This window comes from Medicago truncatula, chromosome 3 (assembly GCF_003473485.1).
Source record: "Medicago truncatula cultivar Jemalong A17 chromosome 3, MtrunA17r5.0-ANR, whole genome shotgun sequence".
In the NCBI taxonomy this organism is placed as follows: Eukaryota; Viridiplantae; Streptophyta; class Magnoliopsida; order Fabales; family Fabaceae; genus Medicago; species Medicago truncatula.
In genome coordinates, this window is record NC_053044.1 from 38,227,657 (window position 1) to 38,247,332 (window position 19,676).

The 19,676-nt window shown below is 31.5% G+C and overlaps 2 protein-coding genes across 7 annotated transcripts; both read left to right on the forward strand.

Moving 5' to 3' along the window:
• Positions 1-9,253: 9,253 nt before the first annotated feature.
• On the forward strand, positions 9,254-12,454 carry LOC11432681 (short-chain dehydrogenase TIC 32 B, chloroplastic). Of its 3 annotated transcripts, XM_039831484.1 has the most exons (9): positions 9,254-9,406; positions 9,636-9,778; positions 10,541-10,772; positions 10,900-10,979; positions 11,065-11,218; positions 11,296-11,374; positions 11,524-11,611; positions 11,711-11,757; positions 11,995-12,454. In XM_039831484.1, the coding sequence occupies exons 2-9, from the start codon at positions 9,649-9,651 to the stop codon at positions 12,181-12,183; spliced, it is 999 nt and encodes a 332-aa protein (XP_039687418.1). In that variant the 5' UTR covers positions 9,254-9,406; positions 9,636-9,648; the 3' UTR covers positions 12,184-12,454. The 3 variants fall into 3 exon arrangements, with proteins under 3 accessions (XP_039687418.1, XP_039687419.1, XP_003601227.1); XM_039831485.1 differs by lacking the exon at positions 9,254-9,406 and having other exon boundaries at positions 9,423-9,778; positions 11,083-11,218; XM_003601179.4 differs by lacking the exon at positions 9,254-9,406 and having other exon boundaries at positions 9,426-9,778.
• Positions 12,455-13,852: 1,398 nt separating this feature from the next.
• On the forward strand, positions 13,853-18,097 carry LOC11438488 (2-oxoglutarate and iron-dependent oxygenase JMJD4). Of its 4 annotated transcripts, XR_003010437.2 has the most exons (10): positions 13,853-14,190; positions 14,410-14,589; positions 15,122-15,284; positions 15,405-15,522; positions 15,863-15,932; positions 16,023-16,103; positions 16,274-16,330; positions 16,434-16,545; positions 16,906-17,540; positions 17,791-18,097. XR_003010437.2 is itself a non-coding variant. In XM_003601180.4 (9 exons), exons 1-9 carry the CDS (start codon positions 13,960-13,962, stop codon positions 17,379-17,381), a joined length of 1,488 nt encoding a protein of 495 aa, XP_003601228.2. In that variant the 5' UTR covers positions 13,853-13,959; the 3' UTR covers positions 17,382-18,097. The 4 variants fall into 4 exon arrangements, 3 of the variants coding, with proteins under 3 accessions (XP_003601228.2, XP_024635274.1, XP_024635275.1); XM_003601180.4 differs by having other exon boundaries at positions 16,906-18,097; XM_024779506.2 differs by having other exon boundaries at positions 15,405-15,480; positions 16,906-18,097.
• The last annotated feature ends 1,579 nt before the right edge of the window (positions 18,098-19,676 follow it).

Sequence of the window (19,676 nt, forward strand, 5' to 3'; positions counted from 1 at the left end):
TGTGTTTTTTGTGTCTGATATTGTTCCGCATTTCAAGTGTGTAATATACTCTTCTCCCAACAATTTACCATAAAATAAAAACACAGTATACCTAATCGGTTGATAATGACGCGGACCTTAGGCCTACTCAGGTTATTTACATTTTATTATCATGGTCGAGCTAGTAGTGAACACATTAATGAAAAACAATCGATAAATTTAGATACAAGATAATCTAGAACAAATCAAGGTTATAAATTAAACTGCAACTAGAATCATCAATTAACATATTCGTGCAACAAGTGGAGCAAGATATAGACCTTTAGAGTCAGGTAGAACGCGGGGATCTCTGTTACGTTTTTGTCTACCTCCACTTTTGTGATCGGTTGATATACATTGTTCAAACTCAAATCGTAAACCTTCACAATTCTTTCGGTTAATGGGTTGACTTGGTGATACCCACAATCAATGACTCGATCAGAAACATCATTTTTTCTATGATGTAGCATTTGTTTTCTTTCACGAGATGTACACCAAAGTTTATTGGAAGAGCGCGTTCATAAATACGGAGTGATTGTTTTGTTTTTAGGGTTAGCGATTTGAAGAAGGATATGAATGACACCATAGTTGAAAAGTCAAAAAATCCGAATTTGCACAAATCTTCTAAAAGATGAAAAACTTTGTTTCTCCGAGGCTCCTAGTCTAATGAGACACTAATAATTGTTATCCAATATATAACACAATTGAACTTAATAAAGAATATATGGCTTAATTAAACTTATTCCAACTTTGGATATAAACTTATTAAAGGAGGTATGTTCTATTCTCCATATATTACACTAAAAATGCTTACAGTTTTAATTATTTTTTAATTCAAAAAGTTAAACATGCACAATCACATACATCAATTCCAAATAAGTTGAGAATCTTAACACTACTGCAAACTGAATATAATTAACATTGTGTTAAAAAAGATTCCTGCAACAATTTTGAAACTATATACAAACACTTTCTGAATACATATACTTTGATTTTTATATGATATATATCAACCACTTTCTAATGATACTTTGATTTTTTGTTTTTATATAACATATATCAAAACTTTCTAATAATGTTTACACACACGAACTTAGAATACTTTCACTCACTTTTGATTTTAACTAACTAAATCACAAATTTTATCATCATGTTTTTTTCCCCAAAAAATTATGGCTACAAAATTTGACCTCATTGAAAACATAACCATGAATAACAAGTACAAAAAGATTCAAAATTATGATCATTAGACCGTATTGAATTCAAAATTTCAAGGATCAATACCAGATTGATTTATTCAATATGATTGTTATAATTGAAATAATATGCATAAATTTCTATTTCTTTATTAACTTTTACAAACTTACAAGATTTTACATTATTTATTTTATTTTTCTATGTTAATTTATCTTTTCGAATTTATTTGTTGTATTTTATTATTATTTTTAGAACATTTGTATGCTTAGTTATTAAAAAAAAATTGCTAACTTTTATTGTTCCTGGTATTTGAAGGAAGCACAATTCAATGCACTATGTGGAGCCTGCAAACATCAATCTATGTTGGTTGAGGACTATAAATTCAAACGGACTTGCTGTGAATACATACTATTCTTTAAGAATATAATCACCATGAAATCAGTTGATGATTCAATTATTCATTTTTATGCATTTAAGTTCACTTCGTATGATAAAATTTTTAAAGCCAAGAATGAAGATTTATACTTAACTAATAATTTTTTAAAAAGCTAATTTGTGTATCTATTGTATATTTGTTTGTTATAGTTTATTTTTTTACATTGGAGATTAACCTAACCTTTCATATTATTCGAAGATATCATTGGAGTAATACCTACAAAGGGAGAACACATAGAATACAAATGCAGTCACCACAAATTATATGCCTCTGAAGTTAGACGACCTCATATAAATATTATTATCATGTTTTTGTTCTACATTAATAAACTTTGGTGGTGATCTATACTTTAATTTATTTGTAGGGGAATAAAGAAACTCAGACGCACATTGTGGGAACAAATGCAATTGAGTGCGTAACAACATACCTCTAATTTATTTTATAAATACTATACATATTGATTGCTACTATTATAATCCATGTTTTGATAGATTATTTAGACGGAAAACTAAAATCAACATTTCTTGGCTAAAAGATTTAAAATATTAACATGGTATGCTTGTTAATAATTTTTATTTTTGAATTTAAATCATTTTAAATTCAATATACTTATATATGTATATGTGTACACAACCATATTTAATATGTCTAACACGGGCAGTGCCGGTCACTAACCTAGTGTGTGTGTATAAATGATGTATTGTTTGGATACAATTATTACTACTGGGTAATGTCTCAGAACTCATATGTTAATAAAAGAGATACAATCATGCAAATATTTAAACATTAAAATACCATAGTAGAAAAAGAAAAGTATTGTATTATTCTACCCGAAACATTGAAATATCTGAGAATCTGCATTTGCTTGGGCAGAAAATGAACCTGATGTTTGAAATTGGGGGATAAGAGTTGTTGATTGACCAAAATGACTCTTCAATCAACTCCAAAAAATGATTGGCAAACGCTGATCTTAAGTTCTTACCATTAGTTTGCTAGTGCGTTCTACATGACATTAGCAAAACAATTTTATTCGACTTCATCTCAAACAGCCCACCAGTGTAACACGTGTCAACTACAAAAGTGACGGCAGAGCCTTCAGACAGCTCTTCCAAAAACCTTTTTTAACAGCACAAGATTTAGAGGTAAATCATCAACACTAAAAACGAATTTTTTCTGGTTACCTTTACCCCCACCTGACAACTGAAAAATACAACTAATGCATCTCTAGACTTAGTCGCCTTAAGTAAATCGATTATCTTGTTTAGAACTACTGCACTATATCTCGTGAGTTTAGCCCAGTTGGTAGGGATATTGCATATTATATGCATGGGCCAGGGTTCGAACCCTGAACTCTCCACTTCTCCATAATTTATTTGTGTGAGCTCTAGCCACCAGGCTACTTGAAAAAAAAAAAAAAAAACTACTTCACTATTAAGAAGACGACGAAGTTTATTTTTGTTTCTGTCTAACATCAAATGTATATTATTCTCTTCGAAGCCGAGATTTTGAAGGAGATTCTTAATCTTTTCGGATTCATCATGTGTATAGTTCATATTCACATCTTCATACCTCAATCCGAATAGAGCCTCCCATTTTATTGTGCAAGGATGTTGATCTGGATGACACCTCCTAACTATTTTCTCACTTCGACATGGTGAACGAGGCCGCTTAAGTGAAGCGAAAATTTGCTCACTCCTTCGAGAAGATCCATCCGATTCAGTTTTCTTAATAATCTCCTAAAAATCGGGAGAAGAGAAGCGCTGCTAAAATAGTATATATCAAAAAATTATAAATGTATTCAATTATCAACAGTACTATAAAATATTTTGTTTCGAATAATAAATTAAAGTTGGGTTGTTTGACGGGGCTAGACTGGGAGTTATCCTTGCTCCCCGTCCTAATCTATCAAAATATTTCTCTCCTCATTTTCCACCACAAGAAGATTTTGACTCTCGTCCTCATCCTTGCATATTTCCACCGGTCTTTGCGGTGAATTCATAAAGATAAAAAATACATAAACTCTATTATACCTTATGAATACATCAAAAGAGAAAGTTGTATACACAATTCCCTCTTAAAGTTGATCCTAAAACTTGTAGATTAATTTTATTCGTATAAAAGCACTAATTTGGTCTCTCTACAAAGCAAAGATTCATACATCATATTTTAATAAAAAAAAAAAAAATACAAAAACCAAAATGGTATGAAAGAAAAAACATTCGATCCATCGTAACAGACTCCGTGAAAAATGAAAGTTTCTTATTTTCAAAGTCATGAACAAATCAAGCACGGATGCACAACTCTCAGAACCAATGTCCATGATTGTTTTCAAGGTGATACGTTAGAAAAGGAATCGTGTTTCAAATATTATTTTTTTAATAAAAAGGTTATGGAAACAATCAAAAATGAGAATATATGAATTTTAAAATGATTTTGTTTTTGTAGTTTAGTTGTACCAAAAACTCTATTATTTATGTGCAACAACACAATTTATTGATAATATCATAACAAATATTTTTTTGTTAATTAATAATTTAACAGTTTAAAGAAACGTTTATATTATTTATTATTATTGGGTTGTAACCGACTAAGTTTTTAATGTATGATTTATTTAGCTATAAAAAATAATAATAATTATTATTTTCATGTAAATAATATATATTTCAAGTTTTCATGAAAGTTTTGCCACATAGCACATGTCAATTAATATATACACGTAGAAAAAGTTTTAAGAAAAATAAAATTAGAATCCACTTGGGTTGATTTGGTGGGTGTTGGTTTGTGAACTTGGAGTGTGCTCCTCTCAAGTTCATGTTCGATTCTCCTTGCGACAATTTTAATGGGCTAGTTTGATTTCTAAACAAAAAAACACAAAACTTGACTCAATGTTGTTGTTGCGTGAGACAAACTTAATTGAGAAAACATGGCATATATTGAAAAACAACTTTTATTATACTTTATAAAAATCAGTTCCCAATTTGTTATCAATATACAACTGAGTTTTTGCATAATCATCCATTTATATAAGAATAAATCTATTAGCACAATGTATATATTGTAAATTTTGCTCACCAGCTCTTTTAATGTCATATCTATATTATATCTTTTTTTTTTTTTTTCGTGTATGAATATGTTTTTAAGTTGCGCGAAAGAAGAAAGATGAATCAAAACTATATTTTGAATCCTAGTGTTATTTTCAATAATAACCATCAATGATATTTTTAAATGTATCTTGTATTTTTAAAAGACAAATAATATGCACAAATAATTTGATAACTAAACATCTATGTTATTTTGAAAATTCCAAAAACAATATCTCATTCAATAACATTCATCTTCTTTTTTGTACTATCTATTTTGTATTCTCTTTTAACATTAACCCAAACGACTAACCTCATATTTTTGTCAAACTTTAAAGGATCAAAAGAGGTATTTGGTTGAATTACACTCGCTATATAGATTCTATTTTTAGAAATTGAAATGCATGGTATCCCTCTATAGTGCAAAGCCTCTCTAACAAGGGTCATGTTTGTTTATATTAGAATTTTCCAAATAGCTAGGAAAACCTAAATATTTTTTAATTCTGTTTGTTGTACAAATGTGTTAAGTTTGAGTAAGTCTCATTTGATTCTCATCCACATTCTTGCTAAACCTAAGCTCTCATTAATTATTTTGTTGTTCAGTTTGTTTGTTTTTTGTTTCAAGGAATCATGAAGATCACTATTATGTTAAGCACCTTAAAACTTACTTTTGTTCAATTTGTTTGTTTTTTGTTTTAAGGAATCATGAAGATCACTATTATGTTAAGCACCTTAAGACTCACTTTCACTCTTTTGTTGCTAACAAAAATGCATTTTGATGTAGAGCGTGCACGATAAATTTGCAACATGGCTGATGTTCTCTAGTGTGCATGCATAATCAATAAAAGTAACTTAAGACATCTACTTCTGAGAAGGTTGCTCTAATTGTTTTTAACTTGGGTACCAATAAACTAAAATCAATTTTGTATGTTTATTTGTTCAAGGCTTAGATGCAGTTTTGGTAAAAAATTGATGGTCAAAAAGTCGGGATTACGTTTGTCTTGTGTTTGTGTGTGTTTGGTGTTGTGTCTTGTGTTGTTTACGTTTGTCTTATGTTTGTGGTTCTCTTTTGTTTCTTGTGCATGTGTTGTTTTTGTTTGGCTTTCTGTTTGTGTGTGAAATGTTGTTTAACTTCCTGATATTTGCAGTCACTTAAAAAGTAAATAGTTTTTTTTTAGGAAACTTAAAAAGTAAGTAGTTGTTGTCTAAAGAATCACTAAAAGTTCAAATGTGAATAATACATGTTGGTCGGAACCAAACCAAGTTCAGACAAGTAAAATATAGGGACCGAAAACATATTTAACCCTAAAATAATTGGGACCCACTAACTGCCACATCAGTCCGTTAAAGAATTAACCGCAGAGACTAATTTTGATAACATATATAAAATGTGAGGATTTTTAAAACATTTAATGAAATGTAAGGATAATTCTTCAAAGGGACGCAAAGTGTAAGGACTAGATACATATTTAACCCAAGATTATAAGAGGATCTCTTTGTGGAGAAAGAATGGACAGACAATGAGACTATTCATGTTGCTAATATTGGTGGTATTCATGTTGTTGATGTTCCGATTGTGATTATTGAACCTGAACTTTGAAGGAGGAGGAAGAAGACAGGGGTAATATGGTAATTTCACACCTATTTGGTCTTAGTAAGGGCAGAAGGGTCATATTCATTGGTTTTTGTTGAGTCATCATTGTCATAACCCAGTCAACATGTGCCACATGCAACATCAGTAATTAAATGTGTTTAGGACGAAAACTAAAATAATTAGTAATTGTAGGGAAGCTTTGGGAGGATAATAAGTACAAGGACTAAAATTCAATTGAGTCCTATTTGCAGAGACTATAGACATGTTTAAGCCTTTTCTTAATGGTACATGGATTATGTTTCCAACTTCATCGTGTTTCTCTTAAAATAAAAATTCTGCCATAATCAAATAACCTTTGCTTTCAAGTTCCAAAAGGTTTTTTCAGTTGAGATTTCAGAAATTGGAGATAGCTCAGCAAGATTTGCCATTTTTTCTTGTTTCGAAATTGGTTTCTTGTTTGCAAATCTAAAATTTTAAGACCCAAAATTAAAATAAGTTGAATGTTGAAAGTTAAATGAGGGAGAAAGAAAGCAGTGCAATGCTAACATTTTGCAATAATGAGGCAATTTTTACAGACACACAATGCACCTTTTTATACTAAAAACCTAGGGCTAGAGTAGAATTAAAAAACAATAAAATTTGGGAGTGATTTTGGAGGGAAAAAATTGAAATCGGATTGGGTGAAAATAAAGCTGAATTTTTAATTTTAGCATAAACAATTGGATTGAGTATTTGCATATTTGTGTTGTGTCAAAGTTTGGGGTCTATAGACTATAGTCCAAAATGCTCAAATCAATTGGATTTCACTTTACCTAGCTAAGATATACTTAATTTGCCTCTATATTATTAAATTTGATACTTTTATTTTCAACATTTCACTCAAATCCAATTAGATTAATCTCTTTAATGGTTCAATTGTGATTTTCGTAGTTTTCTTTTTGCTTGACCTTTTTCTTTCATTCTAGACTGAACATAATGGAACCGGCCATGTGGATACATGTACCCCACCATTTTATTTGGGTTATATTTCTAAAAAGTAGGACCTACATTGATTTAAGGGTTAAATATATTTTTGGTCTCTATAAATATGTCAACTTTTTGTTTTAATCCCTCTAAAATTTTCCTTCAACTTTTAGTCTCTATAAAATTTTCAATCACTACTTTTGGTCCCTATTTTTAATTTAATTTTTGTATTTTTTAATGAAATTGTGCATAAATGTGTAAAATATTCTAAAAAAACTTTCTTTAAAAAATTAGATTTTTTTTTAACAAAACACAAATTAAATATGAATTTTTAATCGTAAAAAATATAAAAAATCATATTAAATTCATGGTTTGTTAAAAAATTCTAATTTTTTTTGGAGTGATTCTTATAATATTTTGAATTTATCTGAAAAATTTTATTAAAAAATATGAATTCTACATATGTGTTTACTTTAAAAGAGGGACCAAAAGTGAAGATTGAAAATTTTATAGGGACTAAAAGTTGAAGGAAAATTTTAGAGGACTAAAATGAAAAATTGACATATTTATAGGAACCAAAAATATATTTAACCTTTAATTTAACCCAATTAAAAAGTAAATATTAGAAAAAATATTTAAAAGAGAAAGCTGCTAGCACATTAAACTTTAGTGGTCAAAGGCAAAGAATATGCATAATGCTCAAACTAATTAGACTTCACTTCATCTTGATTGTATACAATTAATTTGTGTTTATATTGTCCGATACTTCTGACTACAAAGATACCACACATGCATGAAACAACAAAAGTAGTGCTTGAAGGGGTTGTGTGGCAGGTCGATGGGAGAAACAAATAATGTTTGCATGTTGGGAAACATAATGGGACCCTACACAACCCATAGTTTGTATTTCACCACTCCCTTGTTGAAGGGTCAACCTCAATGTCTATCTTGTAGCCCATAATTCTCCAACACATCTCATCATTTCTCATATGGATGTACTAACGAAAAATCGAACCTCTCTCATATGTTTGTTTGTAAATTTGAATTATCAAAACTTACATTGCATGCTAGTTGCTAGATGCCATTGTTTTTTTCTTTCTAGATGCACATGTGTTAGAAGTACATTCATGCTTATACCCTTTTTCTCTGTTCATTAGTGGATCATCGAGGGGTCAAAAACAAAAACTTAATACCACTTGAGTTTTATGCCATTGTAACAACTAAGCTAATAAAAATACGATAGAGAACATATTTTTACCAGCTCAATTGCTACAATGGCATAAAACTCAAGTGGTAGTAAGATTTCATTTATACTCCGCTTAATCCAAAAATACCTTTGTCAAAAAATTAAACCTCGAACAACCTTGAAAATTTTAATGCAAGTGAGTCAATACTTCAAAATTATAAGAGAGAAAGACACTATATCTCCGCTTAAAAACTTACATATTATGTATATGGATGGCTTATATTGTACATTCCCATTTTATTCATTTATAAACAGTGTGGAACTAAACCACAACACTTGAATCCAACACAAATAAACAAACAATTAGCTAGGCAAAAATACATGTGATAAAGACAAAGGGGATAAGATGATAGACTTTTCTTCAATTCCGTGAAAAGATGAGAAATGGGATAAGATGGTGATGTTTTTATATTGAAGTTAGAAAGTGCAGCAAATTGGATCCACACAAATTGATTACCACCAAAAAAGTGAAATTAAAAAGATAAAATGAAAAGGAGGGAATTTAGTTTTAACTTCAGTGGTAATCTTCATATAATGATCTGTGGATACTTAATTAAGCATCATTAATCACTTTTTATCGGTACATAATCATAATTATGCTACTGAAAATTTTATAACCAAAGTATCAAGTCCATGTCCACATAAAGACGACTGAAAAATGCAAGCCACATAGGTTAAATATGAGAAATAATTAAATACCGAAAAATCTTTAACTTATACAAGACAAGAATTTTACAAAGATTTATGCCAGACCGTTTTAGTTGGTTCTAATCAAGTAGATGTCTCTCTACCAATGATGTTGCTAAAACATTTTCATTAGTTCTAAGCTTCTAAGAGAAACAAGTTTCACTTGTTAGGCACACATTAGCTAGGTAGGTTGGTACAAAGGATTAAACAATAATTTTACACAGTAAATATGTATAGCTTTATGCACTACTTGGTGTACAATGTTAAACTCTAGGGTAACGAATTTGATTTGACAATGATAAAAAATATGTACATATGTATATAAGTATATGGTTTGGTTTGAGTCCCACCCACCCTCAATATATTCTCAAATGCTATTTTTGTCCTTGCAATAATAATAATATTGTAAAACAGGTAAAGCCCTTCCATGAAGGCAACATTGAGATACTTAGCAGGAATTGCAGGGCCTAGTGGTTTTGGTTCAAATTCAACAGCAGAACAAGTTACTCAAAATTGCTCTTCTTTCCTTCCTTCCGGTCTAACCGCTCTAATCACTGGTAAGTCTCACATCGGTCCTCTTGACCTTGAGAATTCAGTCTCCGCAGTTGTGCACGGATATACATCTGTTCACCAACAAAAATCTCATACACGCGCGCACGCACACACTTTTTTGACCAAGTTGGTTATGTATGGTTTATACTATAATCTACTTATCTTTCAAATTACTTTGTTTGAGTGAGTCTTCTTTCTCATGAAGGACATGAGTGAGCAAGCATGGCTGTGCTAAATTGTAGTACTTGGTTAATTTGAAGATTCTTGTATGCATGTTTTTTTTTTCTTTCTGTAGTACTTGTATGAATATTTCTATTTTTTTGTTGTTTTGGAAATGAGCATATTGCTATTTCTATTTGTCAAGTCTCCATTTTCTTTTGTTTGTTTAGTTTAATCTTCATCCTATCTCTGCTAATTACATTTTATACAATAACTAATTTACTTGTTAAGCTTTCATTTGGAAAAATTGCATGGTTGGTTCTTACTTATTGAGTTGCAGTGTTTTGTCTCTTCTATGCACATGCCTTTTTGTTGGATTTTGGCCTCATTGATTATTCCCATTTACACTCATAATCTCATTTTCTACCCCAAAAATACACCTTGCTCCTTTTATTGATCATCATAATTTAACAATGAAAAAAAAATCCCAAAAGAGTTGAGTATTTGTATTGTATATATTTTGAAGTATTTTTTTTTTATCATTAATGGACCAGCTATTCTAAATTAATTAATGAAGTTGTTATTGTTGTTGAATTTTTACTTGGAAGGTGGAACTTCTGGTATTGGAGCTGAAACAGCTAGAGTGTTAGCAAAGAGAGGAGTGAGAATTGTGATTGGTGCAAGGGACTTGAAGAAGGCAATGAAAGTGAGAGACAATATACAAAAAGAGAGTCCAAATGCTGAGGTTATTCTGTTGGAGATTGATCTTAGCTCTTTTTGTTCTGTACAAAGATTTTGTTCTGATTTTTTAGCTTTAGATCTTCCACTTAATATTCTAATGTAAGTTTTGTCATCATATTGCTCCACCTTTTCATTTTATAATAATTAACATAGTGAAAGAAAATGGGTAAAAGTAATGATATTTTATGATATGTACACTAATGGTTAGAATAAATAAATTTTACAGAAACAATGCTGGTGTATTCTCTCAAGATTTGGAGTTCTCTGCTGAGAAAATTGAGATGACATTTGCCACAAATTACTTAGGTACATTTCTAATTCTTAATTCTTAATGCATATTTGGTATCATAATGGTACATAATGAAAGTGTTGATATTTTAGTGAATTGCAGGACATTTTTTGCTAACAGAAATGTTATTGGACAAAATGATAGAAACGTCCAAGAAGACAGATATTCAAGGAAGAATAATAAACGTTTCTTCTGTCATACATAGCTGGGTGAAGAGACATGGTTTTTGTTTCAAAGATATACTCAATGGAAAAAAGTACAAGTACTTTCTTATTTGTTAAAGTATGAACAATTTCAATTACACTAAATTTAAATACTCAATGGTTTTTGCAGCTATAATGGAACACGTGCTTATGCTCAATCAAAATTGGCCAATATTTTGCATGCTAAAGAAATAGCTAGACAACTCAAGGTTAGATTAATTAAAAAAAAAAAAAAAACTAAAATCTTTATTGTCTCATATGTGAATATATAATCATCACATTGCTACAAGAAAGTGGAAACAAAACTTTCTATGCATGTTGGTCCCACTAAAGCATTCATATTCATATATAATTATAGGCAAGGAAAGCAAGAGTAACTATGAATGCAGTTCATCCAGGTATTGTAAAGACAGGAATTATTAAATCTCACAAGGGGTTAATAACAGGTAATTAAGCATATAAAAAGTTACATTTAGTTTGATAATTTGAATCTAAATTTCATTTCATCAAAGGATGAATATATGACATTTGAAAATTCCATGCAGATTCCTTATTTTTCATAGCATCAAAGTTACTGAAATCGACATCACAGGTTTGTAAACATCATTCTGTTAAATTTTGTTAAGCATAGGGTACCAAACCCTGCAAAGTTGCAATGACTTTGATTGATGGATTGATGTAAACATAAATGGGGAACAACCTCAAGCAACTATATAGACATAGTACAATTACATTAATTGTTGTGGACTATGTAATATTAGAGAATATTAATAGTAATAGTAATATAATTATATAATATATCTCACAATTATATGTGGTGGTCCCCCAGGGTGCAGCAACTACATGTTATGTGGCTTTGAGTCCAAAAACAGAAGGGGTGAGTGGGAAATACTTCACAGATTGTAACGAGAGTAAGTGTTCTCGCTTAGCAAATGAAGAATCAGAAGCTCAAAAGTTATGGAACAATACTCATGCCTTGATACACAAACGACTCCACCAAGCAACAAACAATATGTAGTATTCCTCCTTAATTTTCTAGACTTAATAGTCTATAAGATATTGTATATATTGGATCATTTTGAGCTGTAAAAAAAAGGCAACGTAAAATGACTGATATAGTAACCCCCTCCCTATGTGTAGTTGGCCAATTTGATTTGTTGTACAAACAAGAGATCACCCTATAAAGCATATAACCATTATAATAAAGCAAATATGCATGAGAGCCAATGCTATATATTCCTTGTAATCGATTAGTATTATTATTACTGGTGTCTGGTAGTATCCAAGTATCCAAGTCTCAACAACAGACATGTTACATGTGCATATGCTAGCATATACTAAATGACCTATCAACATCAATATGGCATATTAGAAAAGGAAAAAGATAGCCAGACATCCTTTTTCATACACTTCTTATGTACACCCCTATGTATTAGGGGTATTTGAGTAATTTTACATCATATCATCACCCTTTTTCATCTCTTCTTTCAATGTTTTTGCCACGTGTCACAAATATGTGTGGGTGTAAAAGGGTGTATGCCACCTAAGGTGGTTCATGTATAAGAGCTCGTTAGAAAAAACCATTGCACGGGTACACATATCATCAAATTCTTTTTATTGTCATGCACATTAAAAGTCACTAGTAAGAAGTTTGTCGAAATTTGCTTGTATTGATACAGGTGATAGAAAAAAAAATGAACCAATAAATTAAAAATACAAAGAAAAAAGTCTTGATTTTTTTTCTTCGGAAATGCTAAATAGTGTCTTAAGACATTGGAAACTGGTGAAAAGTGATGAATTTAACTTTTTATAAATTAAAATATTGTTGAATCCAATACAAACCTACTACTCCTTCCGGTCTTATTTACTTCATTCGTCTCAAAATGATCGTCTCTTTAGCATTTTTTTCTCCGTGTCGGAGTGATTGTCACTTTAGAATACTAATTCAACATTTTTTTTTTACTATTATACCATTATTTATTAATTTTCATCCAAGTTAACTACTCCACCAACTACAATTAATAAGGATGTTTTAGTAAATGATACTAATTTTACCATTAAAATCAACACAATCAATCATTTCATCAAAAATCGTGCACAAACCTTAAATATCTACTCCTTCCGTTCCTTTATAATTGTCACTTTTGCATAAAAATTTTGTTTCTAATTAACTGTCGTTTTCAAAGTTCAATGTATCATTAAATGTGGCTTTGCCTATATTACCCTTATATATTTATTGCAGAGAGAGAAATATATGAAATGAAGCATTAAATAATTAAGGTTATTATAGGAAAAAGATAATTTGTTGTATCAAAAGTAGTAAAAGTATTTGTTGTCTTGATTTGTGTAAAAAGACAAAATGAGACAATTAAAAAGGAATAGAGGGAGTATTATTTTGAAGCGGAGAGACCGTAATAAACAATTGACTTCTTAGATTCATTGAGTAATTGATATATCCGATCTAAAATATAAACCGGATACATGAATTACTCAACAATTTTAAAAAAAAAATTATTTCTTATAACTACGACCGGAGGAAATACTTGTTAGCCTAACCTTTTTTTTCAACAAAACTTTCTTCAATACACCGAGTACAAGACTTAAAAAGTTTATGAACGGTAAAAAAGGGGGTGCAAATAATAGTAACCTATTAACCCAGTGATAAATGAGGCCCAATACCTCCCGAACATTCTGAATTCTCTCGCACTTTCTTTCTCTCTTTTTCGTAGCAGAGAAACTTGAGAGGAAGCAAGGTTTATGAATGGTGAATTTTTGTGAGAACTGAGAAGGAATAATGGGTATCATCAACAACAACAATATCAAAATAAATAGAGAAATTGAGAAGGTGAATGGGAAGGAATTGAATTACAGTGAATTTGTTGAAAGATATATGGACAAGAACAAACCAGTGGTGTTAACTGGATTAATGGATCATCATTGGAGAGCTTGCACTGATTGGGTTACACCTGATGGAAAACCTAATCTTCAATTTTTCTTCAATCATTTTGGTTCCTCCAAAGTTCAGGTACCAAAATTTCTACTTCTAAATTAATCAAAAAATCAATAAATATTTAAGGTGTAAGGACATTTAATTAGAGCTATAGAATGATGCAAGTTAAAATCTTTTGAATGATTAAATTGATTAGGAAAAATGGGTGGTAGTTGAATTTGAGATTCCTTTAAATATTTTGAAAACTAAAAATATGGATGCATGTGTGGTGATTGAAATTTTGGTAATGGAAAGGTTGCAGATTGTGATACCAGAGATTTCACTGATCAAAAAAGGGAGGAGATGTTGGTCTCTGATTTCCTTGAACGTTGCCTTGAAGTTGAGGGTTCTGCAGTTCAGTGCAGTAATGAAAATGGTGAATGTAATGGTGACTCTGTGTCTGTACCGTATTTGAAGGATTGGCATTTTGTCAAGGTATGGTGTTTATCAAGTATAGTTGTAAAAACTTCAATTTAAGGGGGTGCCAAACTTACTACTGAAGTTGAGGTTTTATGTCGTCTACTTTTTAATGATGTCGTCGTTCATATTATCAAGCTTGATGATACATGAACTTAAAATGCAGGGGTGATACGCGTTATGCATTTTGGATTACAAAATTCATTTATTGTTCCCAATTCCCATTCACTTTTGGTTCTTGGTCAAAACTATTGTGCAAATGAATTTGCATTGATACTGTTGATTTGCTAGATTCCGATTATGTATAGAATTTTCGGGCGTTCGTTTTTCTGTTTGTTAGTAAGCTAGCTCCCCGTGTTATCAATCATTGAACTTGTGGAATATTTAGTTAAACACACGTGTTACCAAGTTCAAATGGAATTTAATAATTTACCAAAGTTTGTCCTTTTCAACAGAGAATCCTCTTGTTGCATCAGAGCTATGGTATGTTATATTATTGTCTGTACAGATGATGATTTACTAAGTAATTTCTTTTTTCCAACTATTGCAGGAGTATCCAGAATATGTAGCATACATAACTCCAACTTTCTTTTGTGATGATTGGCTTAACTTGTATCTTGACAACTTCAGAATGAATACTCATTCCGGCAGTGACCAGCAAAATAAGGAAATATGTTGCTCTGACTATCGTTTTGTTTACATGGGAGTTAAAGGTTTGATTTTAGTTGTAATGAAATCTTCAAGTGGCAATGAATTTCAAATGATTCTGCACTTTTCTTTACAAAGACACGAACAACGCAACCGTAACTTCTTACTTTCACTTCTTCTGGCAGGATCTTGGACTCCTCTACATGCTGATGTTTTCAGGTCGTACAGCTGGTCAGCAAATGTCTGTGGAAAGAAGAGATGGTTTTTTCTAGATCCTTCACAGTGCCATCTTGTGTTTGACAGGCATGAATGCATTTTCCTAATCGAAATTAATGACTTTTTAAAAATAAAAAATAGAAGTTGGGCATTGTGGTACAGAAAGATAGATTAAATTATCAATACATATTTGTTATTCAAATTACTTATGTACTCTGCATTACTATAGTATTGACATCCACCTTGACCGAAATTTCTATAGATGATATTCCCTCATACCTCTCTTTTTTTTCTTCTTCTTTGTTTTGGGCTTCTCTCTCCAAAGTTTTGTGTGTTTTTCTGAGGTAAAGGGTGAGGATGGAAGTGCTTTGATGTATTGTCTTTTTGCTTGGTCTGCAGAGCTAATTTTCTATAATCTTTGATTCAGGAATGCGAAAAGCTGTGTATATAATATCTTTGATGAAGTATCTGACTCAAAATTCCCTGGTTTTGAAAAGGTAAAATTATAGCTTCCATCTTCTGATAATTTTATTCATTCCAATAACATTTCCTGCTTCAGCCTTCAGGTGAATTTGTAACTTATGCAGGCTATCTGGTTAGAATGCACACAAGAAGCAAGGGAAATCATATTTGTTCCCAGCGGATGGTATCATCAAGTTTATAATTTGGTGAGTTCTGGTTCCGATATTGATCGCCGTTATATTTATGCTTTATTTTGAAAGGCGTTCATACAGCCCCTTTATAGAAGGAATATTTTGATGTTCCAAATATAATAATGATTGGGCCAAGAAATTTGATATGATTTAATCATTTGATTGTATCTCTTTTGTTCTTTCAGGAGGATACAATATCTATAAACCACAATTGGTTCAATGCCTATAACCTTTCTTGGGTGGTAAATTGAGCAATACGATCAAGTACATATTTGCGATTCAGTTAGACTCAAGGACAAATATAACTGTACTAAGTGTATCACATAACTTTTCATGCTATGACAGTGGAATTTACTTTTGAGCGACTACAACGAGGCCAAGGAATACATTGAAGACATCAAGGATATATGTGATGATTTTGAAGGTCTCTGCCAGCGCAACCTTGCTGCTAACACAGGTGCAGTACCGTGTATCATGAAATTTTCATATGCTGTTGTGGCAACCTAACCTGGCTATCTTAAAGATCTAAATCGGCAATAACATAATCACTGGTCATCTTATATTCATTATTTAATGATTTTGAGATGATCAACTAAGTATAGAGGGTCACAGATTTTTTTCCAATATTGATGTCGCTAGTTTGTATAATTTCAGTTACATTTTTTAGGTATTAATGCCTGCTAGAGCAATTGACCTAACCACATAAACCAACTTTTGTAGCAAATTTAATAGAAACTACATTTTCTTGACATACTATATCAGATCGAGGATGCTTTGACTGATTACATAAGGTGAACTAACTTTAGTCTTAAAACAGGGATGAATTTTTTTGACTTCTTTACTTTCATTGCATACTTCGCATTGGCCAACTTGGTGCTCCTTTGCTACATATATGGAAGAGTTGGAAGTACCACTGGAAGTTTGTCAAGAGTAGCTCATCATTTATCTTTAAATATTGGCTCTATTAGGAAGGTTGCATCAGATATGAAACACGTGCATGCTTTAGAAGGGACTCGTGATTGCATCGTGGATATGATAAAAACATTTGAAGATCCTAGGTTTTCCAAATTCTGCATGCAGGTGGGAAAAACATATTTAATGATACATGAGCAATCCAATCTGTCCTCTGATTTTGAGAGTGCTTCATTGGTTGATTTGGTGGACCTCTGTGTTTTGAAAGCGTGCACTTCTTCTCAGATTTACACACCTGAAGACCTCATCAAATTTATAGACAATACCATCGCAGAACTGGGAGATATTAACATGGAGTCATCTGTATTGCACGTTGCTTGACTGTTCTATTGAAATTCATATTTGACAGCTGATTCTGACTACACTTGAAGTTGGGACCAGCTACCGCTGTTCACAAATTTTAATTCTTGCCACCTGATCTTACGAGACAAGAATGTTGCCTTACCAGTTACCATCCATTTGGCGCATGTCGTTGTCTAAGTAATCTTTCCTCATCACCCCGTCTTTAATTGAACTCTCCTACTTATCTTTAACAACATATCTCTATGCTTCCAATTCCATATTTCTACTTCTCTTTAATGTGTTCCTTGCTTTCCTCTGGTACATCTGGCTGTTCAGAAAACCTCTTTGATTTCAACTTTTCAATCTTGTGTATGTTCCAGTTGTTGGGCCTTCATTTTCTTTGTGCCCACAAAAGAATGACTTTTGTCTGACCATATTTTTTCAACAGCATATAACAACTTTAAGCGCATAAGTGAGAGGAACTTGGTTAGCGTATAAAGGATTGGTGACAGTCTTGGTCAATTTTCCTTTTGCAAGAAATGAGTCTGAATGGTAGTTTTGTGAAAGGTTGAATGTGGTCCACTGAGTTTCTCATCCCAAGACTTTATTGAGGCCTTTTTGATCCTACTGTGCGCTTGATAGATGAGTGGTTGGATACCTTGTATGTTGTTATGTAATTTACCAACATAATGTTGTATTGTATCTCAAATATTGGTCAAAGCTCATTAAATTATTGTTTTAGATAAGGAGGGACACATATTGCTTCAAGATCATTACCCCCTATGATTATCTTATCGACCATCTGGTCCGTATAAAAGGGAAACAGAGAATGAAAATGGTCTGTTATGCATGTTTGATTTTAAAAAAATAATAATTCTTTTAATTTTTGTTAAATAATTACAAAACGTGATATGCACAATTGAAGACCTATAGAGTAAAAATTGTGTCCAAGACCACACTAGCAGTGTTTTTCAATGGAACTGCACTGTTTTTCTTGTAGAATAGGAAGAAAGCACTCAAAATAGCCTTTGTTTGCTACTGTTGCAACTGTTTACATCTCAGAAGAAAGTGTTTTAAGTGTTCCCCTCGTATGATCAGCCTTTCCATTTTTACCTTAATTTAGACCATCATCTTTGGGATTACTGTATGATCCTTTGTGTTGCACATGGCAGGCACATACCAAATCCAAGTGTCCATTCTAGATTAACGAACGAGGAAAAACATGAGTCGGTTTCCCTCTATTCGGAATGTCCTCCTAATAGAGTAAATGGTGCAGTCAAGACAATGATTATTCGACTTTCTAAAATATTTTCATCTTGAGAAGAGAACGATACTTTACTCTTTTTGTTGTGTCTTTGAGGAACAGTACGTATATTGTTACATTATCATATAGCATATTCAAAATAAGTTTTGCTGTATTCTTTCAAAAAAAAAATGAAAAAGTGTTGTTGTATAAATTTATTTTCACAATTTGATCAATATGCATAAACTTATTTTCACGATTGGATCAATAAATCTCACAATTAGATCAAGTGAAATATGATGAAACTTATCGATATAATGCTAAAAAACAAACTTGTGCTAGTTGCAACATTTTTTTTATTTTGGTCAAGTGTTGCAACATTATTTGACTAGTGAACCATAGACAGCTATTCTCTTTTTCATGTATCATTTTGTTGAATGAATTTCTCACTTTCTTCTTATTCATCTGGCCGTTCATAAACCAATACGTCTTTTGATTTCAACCTTTCAATTGTGTATGTTCTGGCTGTTAGTCCTTCATTTTCTCTGTGCCCAAAAAATGAATTACCTTTGTCTGAGTAATTTTTTTTAGAAGCAATGCAATATCATATATCAACTTCAAGTGCATGGTCAATTCTCCTTTTGCAACAAACTGGTCTGGATGGTAGTTATGTGAATGTGGTCCACTGAGTTTGTTTGTATTCCAAGACTTCATCGGAGCCAGTTTTTCTTTTATGGAAATGCACCATTTTTCTAGTAAAAAAGGAAGAAAGTACTCAGAGTAGCTTTTTCTTGCTTCTGCTGCATTTGTTTACATCTCATAAGAAAGTGTTCTCTCTCACTTATAAATCCAATCATGTGATTAGCCTTTCCATTTTTTACCTTAATGTAACACATCATAAATCTCCCGCTTAGATGATCATCTTTGGGATTATTTTCTGGTCGTTTGTGTTGCAACATGGTAGGCATATACCAAGTGTCAATTCTAGGTTAATGAATGAGAAAAAACATGAGTCTGTTTCTTTCCTTTTTTTGTCTGGTTTGGGAATTTGGAATGACCATAGAATAGAGTAAACGATGCAGTCAAGAGTC